The sequence below is a fragment of the Leuciscus leuciscus genome (genome assembly GCF_965113295.1).
Source record: "Leuciscus leuciscus genome assembly, chromosome: 3".
Taxonomy (NCBI): domain Eukaryota; kingdom Metazoa; phylum Chordata; class Actinopteri; order Cypriniformes; family Leuciscidae; genus Leuciscus; species Leuciscus leuciscus.
This window is the reverse complement of record NC_138727.1, coordinates 57632121-57654654: the sequence shown is the minus strand read 5'-3', so window position 1 is coordinate 57654654 and position 22534 is coordinate 57632121. Positions and strand designations below refer to the sequence as shown.

Sequence of the window (22534 nt, the reverse complement as noted above, 5' to 3'; positions counted from 1 at the left end):
TCGGCGGCGGCCATCTTGTCGGGAGACACTGGCTCGGCGGGCATGACGCTCTCAGTCTCAGGCTCGGCGGGCATGACGCTCTCAGACCCAGGCTCGACTGGACTGGCGTGAAGTGCAGGCTCGGCTGGACTGGCGTGAAGTGCAGGCTCGGCTGGACTGGCGTGAAGTGCAGGCTCGGCTGGACTGGCGTGAAGTGCAGGCTCGGCTGGACTGGCGTGAAGCTCTGGCTCGGCACTCGTGACGTGAACAGTCTCTGGATCGGCAGACGTGACGTGAACAGTCTCTGGCTGGGCAGACGTGGCGTGAACAGTCTCTGGCTGGGCAGACGTGACGTGAACAGTCTCGGGCTGGGCCATCTTGTCCGAAGACACAGGCTCGGAAGGCGTGACGTGAACAGGCTCGGCAGGTGTGACGTGAACAGGCTCGGCGGAGACTTCGACGGAAAGAGACTCTGGAACGGTGGTTTTGGCAGGACGAGACCCCGTTCGGCTGATCTTCTTGGCCCTCCGTGCTGACATGAGCGGTGGGTCCATCACGCTGGACATTAATCTAGGACGTCCAAATACTGATCCGGCGATGGGCCTGATGGGTGGCATGACGTGATCCTCATCCGCGATACCCACAGTGAATAGTGAGCCAACAGTCAAAGCAAAATCAAAAAAACCACTCAGTGATGAACGTGGACCCTCACGTCTAAGCTGAGATTGCAATGGTTGATTAATGCCATCACAAAAAATCTCAATCAAGATAATGTCCGGTAAATCAGAATAACGAGAGAAGACTAAAAACTCTCTAATATGGTTCTCTAGTGATCGTGAGCCTTGTTTGAGGGCAAACAATAGTCTTGTAGTGTCCATACCTGACAAATGTCCTTCTGAAAAGTTGCTGGATCCTTGTGTGGCCGAGTATTCTGTTACAGGGTGAACAAGACATGAGGCGTGCGGATCCATGTGCAAGCTTTTATTTATAAACATAGTAAACAGGCAGGGTCAGACAACGGCAAACAGGTATAGTTCGGGCAAGACACAAGAGAGATCCTAGGGCAAGCGTGGGTCTGCGATTAGCGAACAATATCCAACAGGGCCAGGCAGAGAGATAATCCAGGTACACAAGCAAAGATAAGGCAAGGCAAGGCAAGGCAAGGCAAGGCAAGGCAAGGCAAGGCAAGGCAAGAACAACTCGGTTCCGTAGAGTAGTTATCGCTAGGATAAGCGCTAACAATACTCTGCACTCACAGAGAGAAAGTCCCAGGCTTATAAAGTGTGTGTTATTGGGTGATAGTGATTGTGAGATCATTCTCAGCTGTGAGCGTGATTAGTGTAATCAGCTGTGTGTGTCGTCCCTGCAATGGATGATGGGAAATGCAGTCCAGTGTGCTGTGTGGTGTGAGAGTCAACATGGAGAAGCGACCTCTGGTGGCTATCGGGCAGAAGGCCACAGACCGGATTCGTGACAGCTTGGACCAGACTCCATAGTGGGTGTCTTTGATCTGTGTGCCGATGAAGATCGTCCAGGGCTTTTTGAAGTCTTTCAACTTCCTGTTGTAGCGTTGTGTCCGTCTCGTCCTCTTCCTCGGTCAGGAAGATTAGCTGGTCTAGCCGACTCTGTGTGTGGGCTCGGTCCTTCCGGGCTTCTGTGGCCTGGAGCTGTAGTGCGGCTGCCTTCTGTTCCATGTCGAGGCTGAGCCTTTCGCTGGCCCGGGCCTTGGTGACGAGGTTGAGTGCGAGTTTTCCGAAGATTTTGGCCAGCTGCTCGTGGTCGTACTTCTGGGTTGGATCGTAGGTCTCAAACTGGTCCAGGTACTGTGGGACTGGGTTAGCTCGACATCTCTGCTTACTGTGGTGAGAGAAGCACAGCACACACAAAAAGAGACACAATGCAAGTTTGTTTTAGGGTTAATGAGCTATACTCATACGGGCTATGCCGTTTATGAGAATTTCGGGGCTAACTGATGCCGACAGTTAGCTGAGCCAATTTCGTGGGTATGGATGAAACCCACAATAGAAATTTGGACAGGCGGTAGCCTGGGGGGGTCGTCTAGCGACGCCCGCTTTGATCGTCACTCTATTATTCGGCTTTCCTGGGGTCTCTCTTAGGTTCTGTGTCTAAGTGAAATGAAAGAAACAAATCACAACAGAGTGGAGAAAGAGACAAGGTTGAAGGTAGGGAAGATCAGAGGGAAACACAACACAAGGAAGTGAATTGGTCTGCAATGAAATGTCACAAACAATAACACGGGGAGCGTTATTTAAGGAAAATAAATAAAATAAGATAAAATAAAATAAAATAAAGAGGCCTAAGCCTTATTAACACTGCGAGAGTTCCTGATCGGGCCAGGAGATGCGTGGGTTATCGGGACAGGACCTCGAAAGAAGGTGTGTCTTAGAGAGAGAAAGGTGGGTCTAAGCACTTAAAAATACACCCGAAGGAATAGCTAGTATTCTGTGGTTCATAATAAGTGGATGTGTTCTATCAAATTTTTGTTTACCTGGGGTGAATAGAGGTCATCCAGGTGGAAACCAGCGGGCGCGGTCAGACCCTCCGACGGTCCCAACACCAGACAGAGCGCAGTGTCGGTAACGCCGGACAGATGATCCCCGCCCACCGGAAACCACCAGGGATGACTTTCGGATCACCACAGTGCACTGACTGAGTCCTGCCAATAGATACACAATAAGGGATTAAGATGTTAGACTTAAAGTGAATTAAGGCTTTCTGGTTTCATCAAATTGAGTAAATATGTATGCAGGAGTCAGAGGCAAAGGCTTTACCAAAATAATGATACAATGAAAAGGGATTATGATAACTGATGGTTAATTATCGGAATAACCTCCCCCCCCCCCCCCCCCCTTTGAAGAGGCTGGGGAAAGAGAAAAAAAAATTATCAATGAAATAAAATTCAAATAACAACACAGGCTTGAGACGCAGGCAGAGGGATAGGTCCCGGCAGTGGGTTTGTGCCACAAGGGTGAGGGGCGTATGTCCTCTCAGTGGTTCGCCTGGTTGAGTAGACACAATTTTGAATTAAAATTCAAATGAGGATGCAAGGAGAGGTCCAAAATAATACTAATAAGGAAGGAAAGAAAATTAGAATGATAACAATGGAGTATCAATACTAATTATACAATAATTAAACTAAAACAAAATCAGAATGACTTCCCATAATCCTTACAATAACACTGAAGTTATTAGTATTGATTATAAAATAATCAAACGAGAAGGGTAGCAATGTTGAGACACTTCAATGCAGACTGGGGGTGAAACAGATATTGATACATCGACCCAAGGTGGCCACACGGTGGCGTGCTTCCTCATAGGTGGACTATCAATTAACTGAGTGAATCAAATCTAAGCTTTAATTCGAAAAGTTTTTTTTTTTCGAACTTCACTTAAAGTGTGACAGTCAAAAACAGAAAAGAAGAATTGTCTAACTCCAAATAATATCAGCATAAGCTAAGCTTTGAATGCAGGTGAATATTTGAGAGTCAAACCATTCATTCTATCCTCGGGGAGAGAAAAAGGAAAATTGTTAGCAGAAAAATGAAAGCCGGTATTATCTGAGAGCGTCCACAAGATGGCGTTATTGCGCTCATGCAGGATGACGTCAGTAGGAGGCGACGCTCACGCAGGATGACGTCGGTTGGGGGCGCGTAATTTGAGAACTGCCACACCTAAAGGCTGCCCTCTAGTGTTGGTCAGTGGGGTATTCAGACTGCAGATTTTTATCTTTTATCGCTCGGTTTCACAACATGTGACTAACAGGAATTACACATTATACATTATACACATGAGACGGTTTAAAGAAGAAGAACAGGGATTATCATCTGTTTTCTTATTTCATAAAACTGGTCTCCAATTACACATTATATATTATACACATGAGACGGTTTAAAGAAGAAGAACAGGGATTATCATCTGTTTTCTTAATTCATAAAACTGGTCTCCAATTACACATTATATATTATACACATGAGACGGTTTAAAGAAGGAGAACAGGGATTATCATCTGTTTTCTTAATTCATAAAACTGGTCTCCAATTACACATTATATATTATACACATGAGACGGTTTAAAGAAGGAGAACAGGGATTATCATCTGTTTTCTTATTTCATAAAACTGGTCTCCAATTACACATTATATATGGTTTACAATAAAAACAGGAATTAAAACTTCTTGTTTTAATTAATAGAGCTGTGCGCAAGACAGGAATTAAACATCTGTGAACAGGAATTATTGCATCTGTTCCACCTCCCATAAACATTAATCAAAATAGCACTTTATGATAATGCATAGGTTTTCAAAATTGCTTGAGCGTCTCGGGCCAGGGCCGGGCTCGTGCTTATTCTGATGCAGTCGAAATGCGCAGAACGGTTTGAGAATGGAATGGAACCCGGCCGTGAACCCGCTGCGGAATCGTGTCGGTGGAAAAGAGGTATCTAATCATGTGATTCCGTCTTGAGTTTTTGTCGAGAGACGGAGGCGGCCCGAAATTTGACGGGGGCGGCCGCCTCATAATTCTCTATGCAGGAAAAACCCTGTTATAAAACAATGCGCATCACTGAATTCTGCTATCGGAATTCAACTTCGTTAGCTGGAGAGGATTACAGAGATATCAAAAATAGAATCTAGGCGTTGTAGCCATGCAAAGATACATTATTATGCATTTGTATAGGCAATAGCAGTTCTATTAATGTCACAAATAGGACATATGCTTTCCTATGGTTTACACACACCTCTTAACACACAAATTTATATATTTAGTACCTTTAAGAGTGACTTTATGGGTAAAAGTCCTTTTCTGTAGGGGGTTTCTGTTTCACAGTCCAGAGTGTGTTTGTATGTGTGTGTGTTGGAATGTTGCGATCCTGTTATCTCATGCATAGGGCTGGATAGCTCTGTGGTCAAATTTTATTACCTGCCAATGAGCTCGGGTTACGGAATGCGATTCTACTGGGAGAACATTCTTCAAAAATACATTTCAGATCCAAACACTCGAAGATCATAACTATATGATCAAAACAACATTAATCACACATGCATACAGGAAGTTCAGAGACAAGTCTGAGTTACACACATTTAAAAGAATGTTAAGTTAAACACAACGGATGTTTGTGTGTGTGTGTGTGTGTGTGTATGTGTGTGTGTGTCATGAGGCTGTAAAAGTCACAGGGAGTCCACGCTGAACTGGGGGGGGCGACAGACACCCCGGCGCTGGTGAATTATTCCGTGGGGAATTATTAACCAGTGCTGTTTGGACAAAGAAGATGTGTTCGACATCACACGATTCACTTAATGTGAAAAGCAGATGTCATTGTTGCTACAGCTCTATGAGCACCGAGTGAGATTGAGCTAGAATCAGCCAATCGTCCAAGTAGTTCAATACTCGCATGCCCTGTAGTCTGAGGGGTGCGAGCGCTGCGTCCATGCACATCGTAAATGTACGGGGTGCTAGGGACAAGCCGAACGGTAGGACTGTGTACTGATATGCCTGGTCCTCGAAGGCGAGTCTCAAATATCGCCTGTGACGTGACGCAATCTGTATTTGAAAATACGCGTCTTTCAGATCTATTGACACAAACCAATCTCCTCGGTGAATCTGCGCGAGGATTTTTCTGGTCGTGAGCATTCTGAACTGTCCCTTTGCAAGCACTCTGTTCGAATGCACGTTGGTTTCGTTTTTACAGAAACCTCGAGACATGCAGAACATAGTGATTGTGGGCACTGGGCAGTGGGCACATCTGCTACGTTTAATGCACAATCGAACTGGGTCGATTTTATGTGCGCGAGCCCTGTGTGACGGGCTGTGCTTGTGTGTAGGAATGGGCACTGGGCAGTGGGCATTTTGTCTACACTCATAACACCATCGGCCGTGGCCGGGACACCAGAAAATACACTCTTTGTGGGATTTATCTGGGTAGCCGTGAAAACGGCATTTGTGTGCAGGCAAGCGGGCAGTGGAACCGGTTTGTTGACTGCAAAATACACTGGAACAGTTACATTTCTTGGAACTGAACGAGCGATGAGTTTTGGTCGCGGCTGGGACTTGGACACCGTCGTTTCCCTAGGCGTGCTAGGACGACTTCGGGGCCTCGGGCTTTTTAACGCAATCCTGGGCCGCGGCCCACGCGGGGCAGGGCGGCGGCCAGATGAGCGAGAGCGCGGTCTCGCGCTTCGGGCCTGTCGGCGCTGCGAAGTGGCGGCGGTGGGCGGAGGCTGAGGCTGTGAGCTCTGAGCAGACGGTTTCGCACGGCCTGCTGCAGAACTGGAGCGCTTCGGCAGGAAGTGCTTCATAGCCTGTGACGCTTTCTGTACCTCTGCGAATCTTTCCGCGAAATCTTTGACGGAAGTTCCGAAGAGGCCAGCAGGAGAAAGCGGAGCGTCGAGGAACGCGGCGTGCTCAGACTCTGACATCTCAGAGTGCGTTAGCCACAGGTGTCTCTCAGTCACAGTCAGTGGTGGAAAGAGTACTGAAAAACGTACTCAAGTAAAAGTACCATTACATTCCAAAAAATGTAGTGTGAGTAGAGTAAAAAGTACTTGTCCAAAAAAACTACTTGAGTAAGCGTAAAAAAGTAGCTTATTTAAAAGTACTCATGAGTAGTTAGTAGTGAGTACTGAGCTGCGGATTCTACCCCCTTATAATAAACACTGTGCACTACAATTAATACATTTTACATCACTTAAAATGTACTCAAGTAAAAGTAAAATTACAAAAAATGTAAACTACTCAAAAAAGTACAATTTCTGAAAAAAACTACTTAATTACAGTAACGTGAGTATTTGTAATTCGTTACTTCAAACCACTGGTCACAGTGAGAGAGGCCATGCTCCGTCCTATGGCCTGTGCAGCAGACTTAGTAGCGCGGAGAGCGAGGTCCGTAGCACTTCTCAAGTCTGGCACGCAAATTGCATCTGGTCCTTTCTCGTCCAGCTTTCGGAGGAGATCGGCCTGGAAAATTTGCAGTGTGGCCATAGTATGCAGCGCTGACGCAGCCTGCCCAGCGGCGGAGAAAGCGCGACCGAGCAGGGTTGATGTCATGCGGCAAGCTTTTGAAGGCAGCGCCAGCTTAGCGCGCCATCCAGTGGAGGGCGGGCATAGGTGGGCTGCTATCGCTTCTTCCACCGGCGGCAGCGAATGGTAACCTCTGTTTTTAGCATCGTCAACAGCGGAGAATGCTAGCGAAACAGAAGAGCGCATTCTAGCTGAGAAGGGGGCGTTCCAAGACTTAGCGACTTCTTCATGTAACTCAGGAAGAAAGGGCGCTGGTCTGGATGCAGGCGAAGTGCGCTCCCCAGGAAGAAAATATCCATCCAGCCGGTTGTGAGCAGGCTGTTCAGGCGTAGACCACTCGAGGCCGAGGCTCGCCGCGGCCTGTGCGAGTACGCGCATCAGCTCTGACTCGATGCTAGCTCTTTTGCCTGGCGATGCGCGGACAGAGGGCGCGAGATCCACAGAGCTCGCCCAATCCTCACTGCCCGATGCCAGGAGAGAGCAGGAATCATCCTCCCCCAACGCGGCTTTCTCATCAGCGTCGTCGACGGAAGCGGCGGCAGACGGCGGCCGCTGTCCGTCAGGAAGAGACACTGATGAAGCCGGTGAAGCTGGCGGGCGAACCGGCGAGCTTTGACGGGTGGGGGAAGGTTCCGGGACCCGCTGAGCACGGCGCTTTTTACGGCACGGCACTACAGCGGAATATGCCAGGCGAGTCCTCAGAGTCGCCATAGGCAGTAGCTCGCAATGATGGCAGCCGCCGTCAGCGAGCGCGAGAGCTGCATGATCCTCACCCAGGCAGGAAACGCAGATAACGTGGCGGTCCCCGTCGCTGAGTGTGGCTCTGCACGAGCCGCAGGAAGGCATCTTTAAAAAGACGCAAGCTCTTTTAGACAGTGTGTGTCGCGGCGGCGAACACACACACAGCAGAGAGTGTAAAGGATTTAGGCGCCGGATAGCGCAGCAGGAAGGCGATTGAAGGCGGCGCGGCCAGCGACTTCAGTGATGACTCGTCCCGCTGCAAGTGCTTCCTCAGACGGCGCGGCTTCTCTCCGGATCCAGCGATGCGTGTGCTTCGCTGAAGAGATGAAAAATCAGATCTCAGCTGCCTGCGAGCTGGATTTATACGCCTAAGCCACACCCGTTTCGGCGGGACGTGACGCAGTGGGCGCGAAGCACCCTCATTGGGTCTGATGTCACGCTAGGCCTCGCTCGATAGGCTGCTGCAGTTGCCGCAGGACAGCCAATAGGCACACGAGCCGTCTTGCCCTATGTCTGTATGCTGCCGCAACGCGTTTTACAATAATACAAAATTAAGGATAATTTTTTGGCTTCAATATCTCGCAGAAAAGGGATTTTCCCCTAGCATAAGATACTTACGCAGTACGAGAGACCTCTCGTAAGAGAACCCCAGTTCTTGTTTCTCTAGCAATCGCAAAAAAAATTATCTTTCAAAACTGGAAATCAAAATCATCTTGCCATTTTACCCATTGGACTAACCTAATCACAGAATTCATTTTGACAGAAGAAACCATAGCTCATAAAAAGAACAATATATCTGCCTTTAAAGAAACCTGGAATCCCCTCATAACCTTTCTACAAATTCAACAGTTAATGTAAGCCACGTGCTTTCCCATTCACCCCCTCTCCACCCCTCCCCTCCAATCATCTCTATTGAGTTGTCACTACACGTGTTGTTTCAGGATTCGTCTGAATCAATCCTTTTCCTTCTGCGGCTTCAGAAGCTTCCAGGAAACCGTCCGTTGACGTGTTAAGCAGAGGGGTTTGTTTTCCCCCTTGGTAACTCTGTGCTTGGCTGGGGGAGGTTTCCCTGCTGAATGCAAGTTTAGCAGGATACATCTTCTTGTGGGGTCCATTTGCAGGTGGTTGGACTGTTTCAGTTCTGTTCAGGACCCCCCTTGTGTTTGTCTATGATGTTACAGCATTGCTGAGTCAGTGTTTAGACTTCAGCTCTGGCTGGACACTGATGGCTTTAGCGTCTCTCTTGGAATTCTGTGGCTGGCAGCGTTAGTTCATTTACCTCCTGTTTGAGGCCTGCGGGAGCGTGGCCAAGGAGAAGATGATGCTGGTCAGCTCTTGGTGGCTCAGGCTGGGTGTCCAACGTCCGCTTTCGTTGTCGTCTAACGGTTCCCTTCTCTGCCTCGGCAGGTCGTTGTCTGCTTCAGGCTAAAGGATGTCGAGGACGCTGCTCTGCCGGGTCTCCAGGTGGTCCTGGTGGGTGGCAGGGCTGGATGTCTGAGGCCTACTGGCATACTTGTGGGAACACAAGAGAGGAGTGGCAAAGGCAAATGCAAGTTCCAACAGAGGTGGTAAGCTCTGTGGGAGAACAGCTATGTGGGCCATTCAATTTAGTGTTGGTGAGTACACACAACAAAAGGGGTTTTGAGTATCTTAGTTGACGTGCTTTAAGCAGCGTTGACTGATGACTGGACTTTTACATGTCATAAAACTATTACTCAAAAACTGATGGTTCTTTTCACGTTATACTACGAGACTAACAAATAGAGCAAAACCAAAATAGAAATAATAGAAAGAATAAAGGAAAGGGAAGGAAGGAGTGTTTTACCTATTTAAGTTTAGCTAGGAGACATAGGTAAACAGGTGTCACATATAGGTTAAGCTGCTGTTAGACTAAGCTAGCAGGGACACATCAAACATCAAGGTCAAAAGAAGAAGAACAGCGGGAAGTGTCTCCCGTTCTGTCTACCGTACTTTATGTACTTATAGCTTGGTGCTAAGGAGTGAGGAGGGGTAAAGCACAGACAGGAATTAGGATACTAATGACCTGGGTAGTTACGGAAACAACAGTTGCTAGAGCTACTGTAATCCTATAGAGAGAGGGAAGATGTTGATAGTAAATAACTAAGATAAGGTATAAGTAAAGGTAGAATGTCCTTATAGCTAAAAAATAAAATAAAGGAAAGGGAAACAATTGATTTAGTTAAATTTCAAATTTAGTTAAACTTTATTTAGCTGAATATGGAAATTCAGGCTGAAACAAAGTAAGTAAATAAACTGAAATAAAATCAAAATAAAGAGTAAACAGGGAGTGTCCTCATAGCCCTGGTAACTAAAAGGGAAATTGAATAAGCAAATTGATTTAATTAAATTCCAAATTTAATTAAATTCAACTTAACTGAATTGGAATATTCAGGCTCAACAGGTGTGAATACACAAAATAAAATAGGGGTAGACTTATGTCGAAATAAATGAAACACAAATAAAAACCAAGGTATCTGGGTTTCAACTAAAAGTGAAACCAAAAGGGAGGGGGTCGAGAGAGAGAGAGAGACAGAGAGAGAGAGAGGACAGAGTAGTTTAAACCGCCTACGAGACATGCTTCGTGAAGCTCTGAAACCAGTGTGAATCATTTGTCTCAAATCAGTGATTCTGATCGTGTATCAGACTGCTAAAGTCACGGGATTTCAGTAAACGGGCTTCGTTGCGCGTCATAGCTGTTTCGAAATTATTCTAAATTTCAACGGTTCGTGAACCAGTGTGTATTTGATCTCTATGTGATCTTGTATCACTTTTATAGATTCGTACACATTTAATGATGCATTTGATAAAAGGAAGAATAATTTGTGACGCTTTGATTCAAAGCATCGAGCAGCTTTGATTCTCGTTACCCGTGTTCAAATCACTATCCCTTTGTTTCAAGGGCCAAGGCCCAAAGTCTATAGTCTTTAGTTTGAAGGTTACACTTTACATTCACACATGTCTAAGTTTTAGCCGGCGCTAAAAGCTATCCGTCGAGGTAAAGGGCTTTAACTTGTATGTGTGTAGGGTTGCTCGGGAGCAAGCTTTACACAAGGGTCTGTGAGGTTTTGTGCTGTTATCAGATTGTCAAAGTGCCTGCCCGCACTTCCCGGTGTCATGTGTTGCTAAGAGACCCATGCCAACCAACAACACAAATTGAACGGAGCAGCGTTCAATTTCAATGAATACAATGACGTAACGAATAATAATAAGGCCTTGATCGGTGATTGAGGAGCATCGCTCAATCACCTTCAAAAATGCTGAAAATTGGGATTTCTTCGCCCAATGATCAGATTAATTTGTTCTGGTACCATCTATACATGCGGCTAATCTGAGATTTGTTCGTCAGAGAAGGCTTACGTTCGATTTAGAACTGAAATTAGGATTGCTTCGCTAATATCAGGAATTTCTTATCGTACGATTTAAAGTTCTGGTACCATTTATACGCGCAGCTAATCTGAGATTTCTTCGTCAGAGAAGGCTTACGCTCGATTTAAAACTGAAATTAGAATTGCTTCGCTAAAATCTGAAGTTTCTTATCGTACGATTTAAACATGCCTTATAGCATTGAGAAACTTTCTGCCGTTCGTAGGAAGGCATATTCAAGCTATAGTTTTGCTGATTTTATCAGAAACTTGTACGTGCATGTAGACAATGTTAATAAAACTTATGGGACAACATGATTGATTACTGTCTGCTTGCATACAATGTTTAATACGATGCCCGCATTCTCCACCAAACTGTAACAATATTAGCTCAAAGGGGACATTTTTATAATAATCCATAATTACCAATTATGATTAATTATTAATATTTGGGTGAGTTAATTAGATTAACTTTGAGATGAGGCAAATTAATATTACAATCAATTAATCAGTTCCAACGAACTCTTTGATTATTCATTTTTTCTAAGAAAAGTTTATCTTTCATGGTCACTGAAAAAGAATTATTCCTTAGCATGTACAGCACTTAGAGCATGTAACAATATCAAGATCATAAAAGGGACTTTGTATGCAAGCAGAGAATCAGAAACCAAATACATAATTGTGCACAAGTTTTATGAACTAAGTCACAAACATAACTAAACTAAACAAACAAACAAACATAAATACATTCATCCATCCACACATGCATAGGTAAAGGGGTGAGTGATGTGGAACCGGAAACAGGAAATAGAACAATGGAAAAGATCTATTTCAGTATGAAAATAACCATCAGCTGATCATTTTCAGAGCACCTCATTAAATTGATACTTGCATAGTTTGTGTGCACGAACAGTTCTTGAAGTGGTTGAAAATTGAGTTTGTTGATGAGTCCGTGAGTGCCAAAAGTCATGGTGCAAGTTGCCATTGTTTTCTTCTCTGCCTGATGGAGAAGATGATGATGAGCTTGCATTGTGGTTTCAACAAGCACATGGCTGTTGTGAGTCGAAGCCTGCGGACCTGGCCTGCTGAGGGCATGCCTCAACGGCACGGCATCCTGAAGTGCCGAGAAGGCCTGGAATTGATCGTTGTCCATTCAGTGATGGTAAAGTTGCAGTTTGCTGGATTGGAGACACAGCCTTCTGTCTCCCTTTGGTAGTACGAAAACATGGCAGGCGGTGCTCCGGGGCCCCAGTGGGGGAAAGGGTTCCCCCCAGTATCAGCAGAAGCAGTGTTGTAGCCGGATGAGACGAGCTAAGAGAGAGAGGCGGTCACTGTGGTCTGTCTCTAATAAAGCCTGAGAATGGCCACCCCTCTCTGGGTTTGCTGGACCAATGAGAAGGGTGAACTGTCTGGCGGGAGTTTCCTCTTGTGGGGAAGATTTATGACGCTATCTCAAATCTGCCTTACCTCTTTTCTGTTCATTAATACTCAGATAGATATAACAAATCCACACTGCATTCTAAGAGTAGGTGATGTACATCAAAGCGTGAATCATTAAATGAGGATTAATTAGATAGGAGACATGATACAGGTAAGGTTACATTGACCGTTGGTTGTATAATAAAATACATACTATGGTGTATACAAAATAGTACACAAAACATCACAATCATTCACACAGTTTCTGGGATGCATGTTCATTTCTAGATCAGTTCGTCTCTGATTAATGTAGCAAAGTCTGCATGGAAGATCGTTTCTGTCTCCCCATTGTCTCTCTGTTGCACATGCGGCCACATTTGTCATTTCCGGTGGAGCGAACGCTGGCGCTGTTAGCAGCCGCTGCTCTGAGGAACTTTGAACGATTGAACGTTTTTAACGTTTCTAGTTTTTAGATTACCTTTTTAGTTCACTGTGTTTTATTCACCTGCCTGGACTGCATACAATTTTTTTGTACGTCTGTACACGATTTTGGATTCACCGAGATTCACTGAGATTCACCTGCTACCTGAGACTGTTGCCGGCACTGCTGGATTCCTGCTCACCTGTCAATTTGGTTCGAGGCTGCCGGACTTCTCTTCTATCCTCCTTCAGCTGCGGCAATGATGATCGTCAAACTGTCTATCTGGATTTCAATTGTGTGGATTGTCCTCTGCTCAATCTTCCATCCTGTGTATCCGCTTTATCACTACTCGGCAGCGGAATTGTTGCAGCTACGCGTGCACTTTGGCGAGCCTCCGTCTGCTTTAAACCTACATCAGGATATTGCTTTTACACCACGCCGTAAATATGTTCATCGTGGATCTCGCCGGAGTTTTAAGGTTGTCTCTCCAAGTGGAATTTCTTCCATTTGGTCTAAGAAACCTCGTCCTCCAAGGAAACATGTTCGGACTATCGATCACAGTGTCTTAGTCAAGCCAACAAAGACGATCACCTCTATCAACGGTAAGAACGATCTTTCATTTGGACTATGGAATATTCGATCAATCTCTAATAAAGGTCCTTTCGTGAATGATCTGCTGCTTGATCGTAAGTTCGACTTTCTTTGTCTTACTGAGACTTGGCAAAAAAGTAATGACTTTTACCATTTGAATCATTCTGTTCCTCCTGGATATACTTTTATCTGTAAATCACGCACTGTTGGTCGGGGCGGGGGGCTTGCAGTACTATATAAGGAAAAATGGAAAGTTACAACTCTTCCTGAAACTGATTATACTTCCTTTGAATCTGTTGCTTTGCAAATCAATGGATTCATACCAACTATCATAGCTATTGTATACAGGCCTCCGAAGGCCAATTCTGTATTCCAACAGGAATTTTCAACATTTTTAACTTCTCTTTGTTCATTGTCTCCAAACGTGGTTTTGGTTGGTGATTTTAATATCCATGTGGATAATACTGAAAATTCATGTTCTAGAGAGTTTTTATCATGCCTAGATAGTTTTGGACTACAGCAATTTATCAATGTCCCAACTCATTCAAAAGGTCATACTCTTGATTTGGTCTGCTGTTCAGGGGTGTTTCCTGGAAATTGCACTACTTCTGACTTATCATTGTCAGACCACTTGCTGGTGTCTTTCAATGTCTCTTTATCTGTGTTTAAGCCTAATCTGAGTCGTACAATCACATTTCGTAATATTAAGAACATTGATCCCTCAATTCTTGGGGAATGTTTGTCCACACTTCCCTACAAAGACCATTCTGGGAATCTTGATGATTTAATCAAGCAATACAATGACAATCTTCAAATGATCCTTGACACTTGTGCCCCACTGAAAACCAGGAATGTTTCGTTTGTCAACTCTGCACCCTGGTTTACATCGGATCTTCGCCTGCTAAAAGTCAAGGGGCGTCGTTTAGAACGATTGTATTCCAAGACTGGACTTGTAGTTCATAAAGATTTGTATGCTGATCACATGCAAGTTTATAAGACTGCACTTTCCACAGCGAAATCAGATTATTATGCAGGTTTAATTGGATCTGGTGTAGGAAACCAAAAATCTCTATTCTCTGTGGTTAACACTATTTTAAAGCCACCTGAATGTTCTAACTGGCATATAAACTCCACAGAATTGTGTGAAGCATTTATGCTCTTTTTTAATAAGAAAATTGAACACATCCACCAGCAATTGGTTTCACCAAACCCTGATCGGAACAAAACTCATTCTAGCTTTGCGCCATCTCCCTTATTTTCATTTTCTGCTTTTAAAATTCCAACAGTTGGGGACATTTGTTCCATTGTACAAAAATCTAAATCTGTCACATGTCAACTGGATCCATTACCGACTCACTTGGTTCAAGCTGGTTTATCATTTCTTTCCTCTTTAATCACTGATATTATGCATACATCACTTCTTACTGGTACTGTCCCTACTGCACTTAAAACTGCTGTTATAACACCTATTCTTAAGAAACCTGGGACTGACACAAAGAATTTTGCTAATTTTCGACCTATTTCAAATCTGCCGTTTTTGTCAAAAATTCTGGAAAAAATTGTTGCTCTTCAGCTTCGCGAACATCTCTCTTGCAATAGTTTATATGAGCAGTTACAATCAGGGTTTCGTGCTTTCCACAGTGTTGAAACTGCACTTGTAAAGATTTCTAATGATCTATTACTAGCGGCTGATGCTGGTCTTCTATCAATACTTGTACTACTTGACCTTAGTGCAGCGTTTGACACCATTTCACATCCCATACTTCTGAGCAGGCTGGAATCTATTGGAATTACTGGTATGGCTTTAAGCTGGTTTCGTTCTTATCTCACAGATCGCATTCAATTTGTACAACTTAAACAGTTTAAATCAAAACCCACTTATGTTGTCACTGGTGTTCCCCAGGGCTCTGTTTTAGGACCTCTTCTGTTTATTATTTATCTTTTACCTATTGGCAGCATTTTTAGGAAATATGATATCCATTTTCATTGTTATGCCGACGACACCCAACTTTACCTGTCTTCTAAACCTTCTTCAAAGTTTCCCTCTTCTGCTCTTGGTGAGTGCTTAAGTGAATTAAAAAATTGGTTTTCAAGTAATTTTCTAAAATTGAACAGCAGTAAAACAGAAATTCTTCTTGTTGGTTCAAAAAATACATTAAGTAAGTCGAATATCTCTTCTGTGGAAATAGATAACTGTTCTGTTCCTCTGTCGAATCAGGTCAAAAGTTTGGGTGTCATTTTTGACACAACTCTGTCTTTTGAATCTCACATTAATAGAGTTACCCGTTCTGCATTCTTCCATATTCGCAATATAAATCGTCTGCGCCCGGTCCTTTCACTCAAGAGTACTGCTACGCTTGTGCATGCTCTTGTAACATCAAGAATAGACTATTGTAATGCTTTGTTTTATGGGCTTCCCTCCAAATCTCTTCATAAATTACAGTTGGTACAAAACGCTGCAGCTCGAGTCATTACCAAAACTTCCACCTTTGAACACATTTCTCCTGTTTTACAGATGTTGCATTGGCTTCCAGTTAAATTCCGTGTGAATTTTAAAATTTTACTTTTAACTTACAAAGCACTTAATAACTTGGCTCCTTCATATCTTCAAGATCTTCTTCATATACATACTCCTTCCCGCACTCTAAGATCTGCTTCTGCACTTTCACTTGTTCTGCCACGCACTCGGACAACTTCTATGGGTTCACGAGCTTTTGGCTATGCTGCTCCCCATTTATGGAACTCTCTTCCAGTAGAAGTTCGCAACAGTTCTAGTCTCTCAGTTTTTAAATCTCGTCTTAAAACGTATCTGTTTAGGCAGGCTTTTATGTGATTTAATGTTTTTGCTGTACTGGTTTGATTGTTTAATGTCTTTTTTATGAATTTTGTAAGGTGTCCTTGAGTGCCATGAAAGGCGCCTCTAAATAAAATGTATTATTATTATTATTATTTATTCCTTTGGATCGTAAAACTCTCTGTGTGTCCTGTAACAAGACACCGTCCTGCCAGTGTGTTAGCTTCATTTGGGATGTTAGTTTTTGGGGAGAGTTTCACAGTGAGTTTGCTGGATTATTCATTAAATAAATTAATAACTTGTGTGTGTCCGATTGGTTCAGACGCTACATGGGAGAAGTTACGTCCCATTGCCACAATCCAGTGGTCACTGATTTGTTAAATAACAAATAATTTTCTATCCTTGCAACCTTCCCTTGAATCCTATAGGGGGTGGAACTGAGACACGAGGAAAGGAAACGAGGATACACAAATAAGAAATGAGATGCGCCCTATTTATATATTGGAATATTCTTGATCACTGGAGCGTCACTTCAAAGCGTCAACAGCTGTGTTGTTAAAGTTTGGTTATTTAAGAAATTCATACATAATAAAGATAAAGCAAGATGCCCTGTTGATATATGTATGATATATAATTAATTTAAACTGCAAAGGTAAAGCATAAATAAAAATGATTGTGACATGTGAAGGGAATAGAAAGAATTGAGATGTCCTTCAAGATGCTGAGTTTGATCAGTTTCTGGGTCACAGGCTGGAGGACGGAGGAGCGAGGAAAAGTAGTAGCATCAAAATTGTAGTTATATATAAAAAATCTCTAAACAAATGTAACATGTATTTTTTTCCTCTCAGTTTTTGCAGTTGCACTATATACATTCATTGTAAATTAGGAAAAGTAAAAAAAAAAATCTTATTTTTAAATATTTTTTAAAATAATATCTTAATCTAGAACTTGGTAAAACATTTGTCTGTATTTCAAATGTTTCAAGACTCTCAAATTCTAGTCTTAATAGTTTTTCCTACTTTTTTGCTTAAACTTTTTCTTTAACTTTGAGCATTAAACAGTGAAAAATGTTTGCTGAAATTGTCCAATAATAAGCAACTGCAGCCTTTCCTAGAACATTTTCCACCAGCCGTCTCTGATAAATACTTTTACCTGACATCTGTAGATCCTCCAGTGAAACCTGTGATCTCCATCAGTCCATCTGGTGTAATAGTGGAGGGAGATTCAGTGACTCATTCAGTGACTGATTTATAAGTCTCAACTAAGTGTGTGATGTCAAATTTTATTTGTTAATGTTTTGTTTGTTTGTTTGTTTGTTTCAGACTCACCCAGGAACGTCTCAGTGTCCATCAGTCCATCTGGTGTAATAGTGGAGGGAGATTCAGTGACTCTGAACTGCATCAGTGACTCAAACCCTCCTGCAGAAATCAGCTGGTTTAAAGGAGGAAGGAATATTTTGCAATCTGGTGAAACCTACAGCATCAGTAATATTAAGTCTGAGTCCAGCGGAGACTATCATTGCTCTGCTAGAAATAAACATGGATCTCAGACTTCTGCTGCTGTGAATGTGAATATCATGTGTAAGTCTGCCTTTATTTCTGGATTAGTATTTTTGCAATGATTTCTCACTGCATGTCATTTTACACTTTTTTTTTTTTTTTTTTTTTCTTAACAGATCCTCCCAGGAATGTCTCAGTGTTGATAAGTGAATCTGGTGTAATAGTGGAGGGAGATTCAGTGACTCTGAACTGCATCAGTGACTCAAACCCTCCTGCTCTGAACTTCAGCTGGTTTAAAGGAGGAACAATTGTAGGATCTGGAAGAATCTTCAACATCTCAAAGATCAGCTCTGATGACAGTGGAGAATACAAGTGCAAGTCCATCAATGAACATGGAGAGAAATACTCTGATGCTGTGACTTTAAACGTCATGTGTGAGTTAATGATCACCTGCACAATGTTCAAAAACTTTAAAATCATAATTTTCTAATATGTGTTGTGAATTTTTGTTTTTGTTTTTAGATCCTCCCAGGAGCGTCTCAGTGTTGATGAGTGGATCTGGTGTAATAGTGGAGGGAGATTCAGTGACTCTGAACTGCATCAGTGACTCAAACCCTCCTGCTCTGAACTTTAGCTGGTTTAAAGGAGGAACGATTGTAGGATCTGGAAGAATCTACAACATCTCAAAGATCAGCTCTGATGACAGTGGAGAATACAAGTGCAAGTCCATCAATAAATATGGAGATAAATACTCTGATGCTGTGACTTTAAACATCATGTGTGAGTTTTATGAATCATATTTTCATTTTTCATACCTTCTACTTGACACAGATCCTCCTATCCAATAAATCCTGTGATTGCATCAGTCCATCAAGTGAAATAATGGAGGGTGATTCATAAGTCTGATGTCAAATTTAATTTGATTGTTAAAGTGTTTTTTTTATTTTTTATTAGATTCTCCCAGGAGCGTCTCAGTGTCCATCAGTCCATCTGGTGTAATAGTGGAGGGAGATTCAGTGACTCTAAACTGCATCAGTGACTCAAACCCTCCTGCAGAAATCAGCTGGATTAAAGGAGGAACGATTGTAGGATCTGGAAGAATCTACAGCATCTCAAAGATCAGCTCTGATGACAGTGGAGAATACAAGTGCAAGTCCATCAATAAATATGGAGGGAAATACTCTGATGCTGTGACTTTAAACGTCATGTGTGAGTAAATGATGGTTCAGTAACTGTGATCATCAAATTAGTGGATTAACAAATGCAAAACATGAGTATAGAGTTTATTTTCTGACATTAAATCCTCTAAACGTTATTAAATCCTCTGTGATGTCAAGTTTAATATGATTGTTAATGATATCAGTATTTCTCTGTGTTAGACTCACCCAGGAGCGTCTCAGTGTCCATCAGTCCATCTGGTGTAATAGTGGAGGGATATTCAGTGACTCTGAACTGCATCAGTGACTCAAACCCTCCTGCAGAAATCAGCTGGTTTAAAGGAGGAAGGAATATTTTGCAATCTGGTGAAACCTACAACATCACTAATATTAAGTCTGAGTCCAGCAGAGACTATCGTTGCTCTGCTAGAAATAAACATGGATCTCAGACTTCTGCTGCTGTGAATGTGAATATCATGTGTAAGTCTGCTTTTATTTTTAACCAGTTCTGGAAGATTATTTGTGCAATGATTTGTCTCACTGCATGTCATTTTACACTTTTTGTCTTTACAGATCCTCCCAGGAGCGTCTCAGTGTTGATGAGTGGATCTGGTGTAATAGTGGAGGGAGATTCAGTGACTCTGAACTGCATCAGTGACTCAAACCCTCCTGCTCTGAACTTCAGCTGGTTTAAAGGAGGAACGATTGTAGGATCTGGAAGAATCTACAGCATCTCAAAGATCAGCTCTGATGACAGTGGAGAATACAAGTGCAAGTCCATCAATGAACATGGAGAGAAATACTCTGATGCTGTGACTTTAAACATCATGTGTGAGTTTTATGAATCATATTTTCATTTTTCATACCTTCTACTTGACACAGATCCTCCTATCCAATAAATCCTGTGATTGCATCAGTCCATCAGGTGAAATAATGGAGGGTGATTCATAAGTCTGATGTCAAATTTAATTTGATTGTTAAAGTGTTTTGTTTTTTTGTATTAGATTCTCCCAGGAGCGTCTCAGTGTCCATCAGTCCATCTGGTGTAATAGTGGAGGGAGTTTCAGTGACTCTGAACTGCATCAGTGACTCAAACCCTCCTGCAGAAATCAGCTGGTTTAAAGGAGGAAGGGATATTTTGCAATCTGGTGAAACCTACAGCATCACTAATATTAAGTCTGAGTCCAGCGGAGACTATCATTGCTCTGCTAGAAATATACATGGATCTCAGACTTCTGCTGCTGTGAATGTGAATATCATGTGTAAGTCTGCCTTTATTTTTAACCAGTTCTGGAAGATTATTTGTGCAATGATTTGTCTCACTGCATGTCCTTTTACACTTTTTGTCTTTACAGATCCTCCCAGGAGCGTCTCAGTGTCCATCAGTCCATCTGGTGAAATAGTGGAGGGAAATTCAGTGACTCTGAATTGCATCAGTGACTCAAACCCTCCTGCAGAAATCAGCTGGATTAAAGGAAGAACGATTGTAGGATCTGGAAGAATCTACAGCATCTCAAAGATCAGCTCTGATGACAGTAAAACATACAAGTGCAAGTCCAGAAATGAGCATGGAGAGAAATACTCTGATGCTGTGACTTTAAACGTCATGTGTGAGTTGAATCATATTTTCATTTTTCATACCTTCTACTTGACACAGATCCTCCTATCCAATAAATCCTGTGATTGCATCAGTCCATCAGGTGAAATAATGGAGGGTGATTCATAAGTCTGATGTCAAATTTAATTTGATTGTTAAAGTGTTTTTTGTTTTGTTTTGTTTTTGTATTAGATCCTCCCAGGAGCGTCTCAGTGTCCATCAGTCCATCTGGTGTAATAGTGGAGGGAGATTCAGTGACTCTGAACTGCATCAGTGACTCAAACCCTCCTGCAGAAATCAGCTGGTTTAAAGGAGGAACGATTGTAAGATCTGGAAGAATCTACAGCATCTCAAAGATCAGCTCTGATGACAGTGGAGAATACAAGTGCAAGTCCATCAATAAACATGGAGGAAAATACTCTGAAGCTGTGACTTTAAACGTCATGTGTGAGTAAATGATGGTTCAGTAACTGTGATCAACAAATTAGTGGATTAACAAATGCAAAACATGAGTATAGAGTATATATTTGTGACATTAAATCCTCTAAACGTGATTAAATCCTCTGTGATGTCAAGTTTAATATGATTGTTAAAGGTGCCATGTGTTATGTCTGGCAAAAAATCAAGTCATACTCCACATTCCATACCAGATGGGGGCAGTATACCTCCATAAAGTGAATTGGTCTACTCTAGAGTAACAAACGAGAAACGGCATAGTCTCTATGCTCCGCCCCTACCTTCACAACGACCCTAGAGCCATAGCCGAAGCCGAGCCAACTCCTAATAGAGGACGTTTTGACTCCAGAGGAACGTTGGTTGATGTCAAGTGATATTGAAATATGACATCTTCAAGCTACTCCCCTTCACCTTTACCAGTGAATATGTTCATTTTCGTTTTGTTCATATTACATTTTTATTGTTAGTTTGAATTAAATTAATTTGACAGACAGCATTCGCTGATGTTGACCAAGCTAGCGCCAACGTAACCAGAGCTGCCAACTCTCACGTATTCACTGTGAGACACAAGCAATTGACACTTTTCACACGCTCTCACATCCATTTTCTCACACACAGAAAAATCGCGAAGCAAAGAGGACACGGAGACCGACAGAGTAGACAGAGCAGGTTAGTTATGATATTAAAAAAATCTCAGCTCTGTCAATTTTATTACGCAATTCAAACAATAAATACCGTTTTGGCGCTTGTAAATGTTACAAGACAGATCCCATAGCGCACGTGAACCGATCATCTCTACTAGCTATTAGTAAAAAAACACGAACACTGTTGAAAGATACATTAGGCTACAACTTACCAAAATGTATTACTCATACATAATATCGATCAATCAGTGTTTTTTTTATCAGCGTGAAGAGGTCAATAACACAGCTGGAGAACAATTATGTCAGATTTACCTCAGGAAAGCCATTTAATAAACATAATATAGGTCACATACCGTAGTTGGCAAGAAAAAAAGAGCTATAGAGAGTATTGTGCTATATATGTGTACTATATTACAATACTACATATTTATTATATTTTTACTTATATCATTAAATAAAGTTGTCACCGCCGCCGACTTGAGCTGCAAAGAAGCTCTGGCCGCCCTGTCAAGGACGCTTGTCAAAAAGTACGGGGAAACTTGACTGCTCTGAATAGTGAGTGAGTGCGTGCGCGCGGCCGGGGCTCTCTCTCTCTCTCTCTCTCTCTCTCTGCTCGTTTTTAGAGGCAGAAGAGCGCGTGCACGCTTAAAATTTCATATTTTGGTATGAACATTCACCCACCAGTGTGGCGGATAGCCTTTTGAGATTTACTTGCCAAACAGAAAATCTACCCGCATTTGGCGCTTGGCTTGGCAGGTGTTAGTTTCGGACCCTGCGTGCGTCCATTTGGGGTTCATTATCATCGAAGACATTTCAAG

At 42.7% G+C, this 22534-nt stretch overlaps 1 protein-coding gene across 15 annotated transcripts in view; it reads left to right on the top strand.

The window, feature by feature from the left end:
• Nucleotides 1-22534, top strand: part of LOC309493639 (cell adhesion molecule CEACAM5-like) — a 76629-nt gene that overhangs the window by 45146 nt on the left and 8949 nt on the right. For 6 of the 15 annotated variants that reach the window (XM_082162793.1, XM_082162798.1, XM_082162807.1 and 3 more), the window contains 9 exons: nucleotides 17686-17943; nucleotides 18039-18296; nucleotides 18385-18642; nucleotides 18817-19071; nucleotides 19242-19499; nucleotides 19593-19850; nucleotides 20024-20281; nucleotides 20375-20629; nucleotides 20809-21063. In XM_082162793.1, coding sequence (XP_082018919.1) covers nucleotides 17686-17943; nucleotides 18039-18296; nucleotides 18385-18642; nucleotides 18817-19071; nucleotides 19242-19499; nucleotides 19593-19850; nucleotides 20024-20281; nucleotides 20375-20629; nucleotides 20809-21063 — 2313 coding nt within the window. The remainder of the gene's footprint in view (nucleotides 1-17685; nucleotides 17944-18038; nucleotides 18297-18384; nucleotides 18643-18816; nucleotides 19072-19241; nucleotides 19500-19592; nucleotides 19851-20023; nucleotides 20282-20374; nucleotides 20630-20808; nucleotides 21064-22534) is intronic. The other 9 variants (XM_082162805.1, XM_082162804.1, XM_082162802.1 and 6 more) reach the window with 9 other exon arrangements.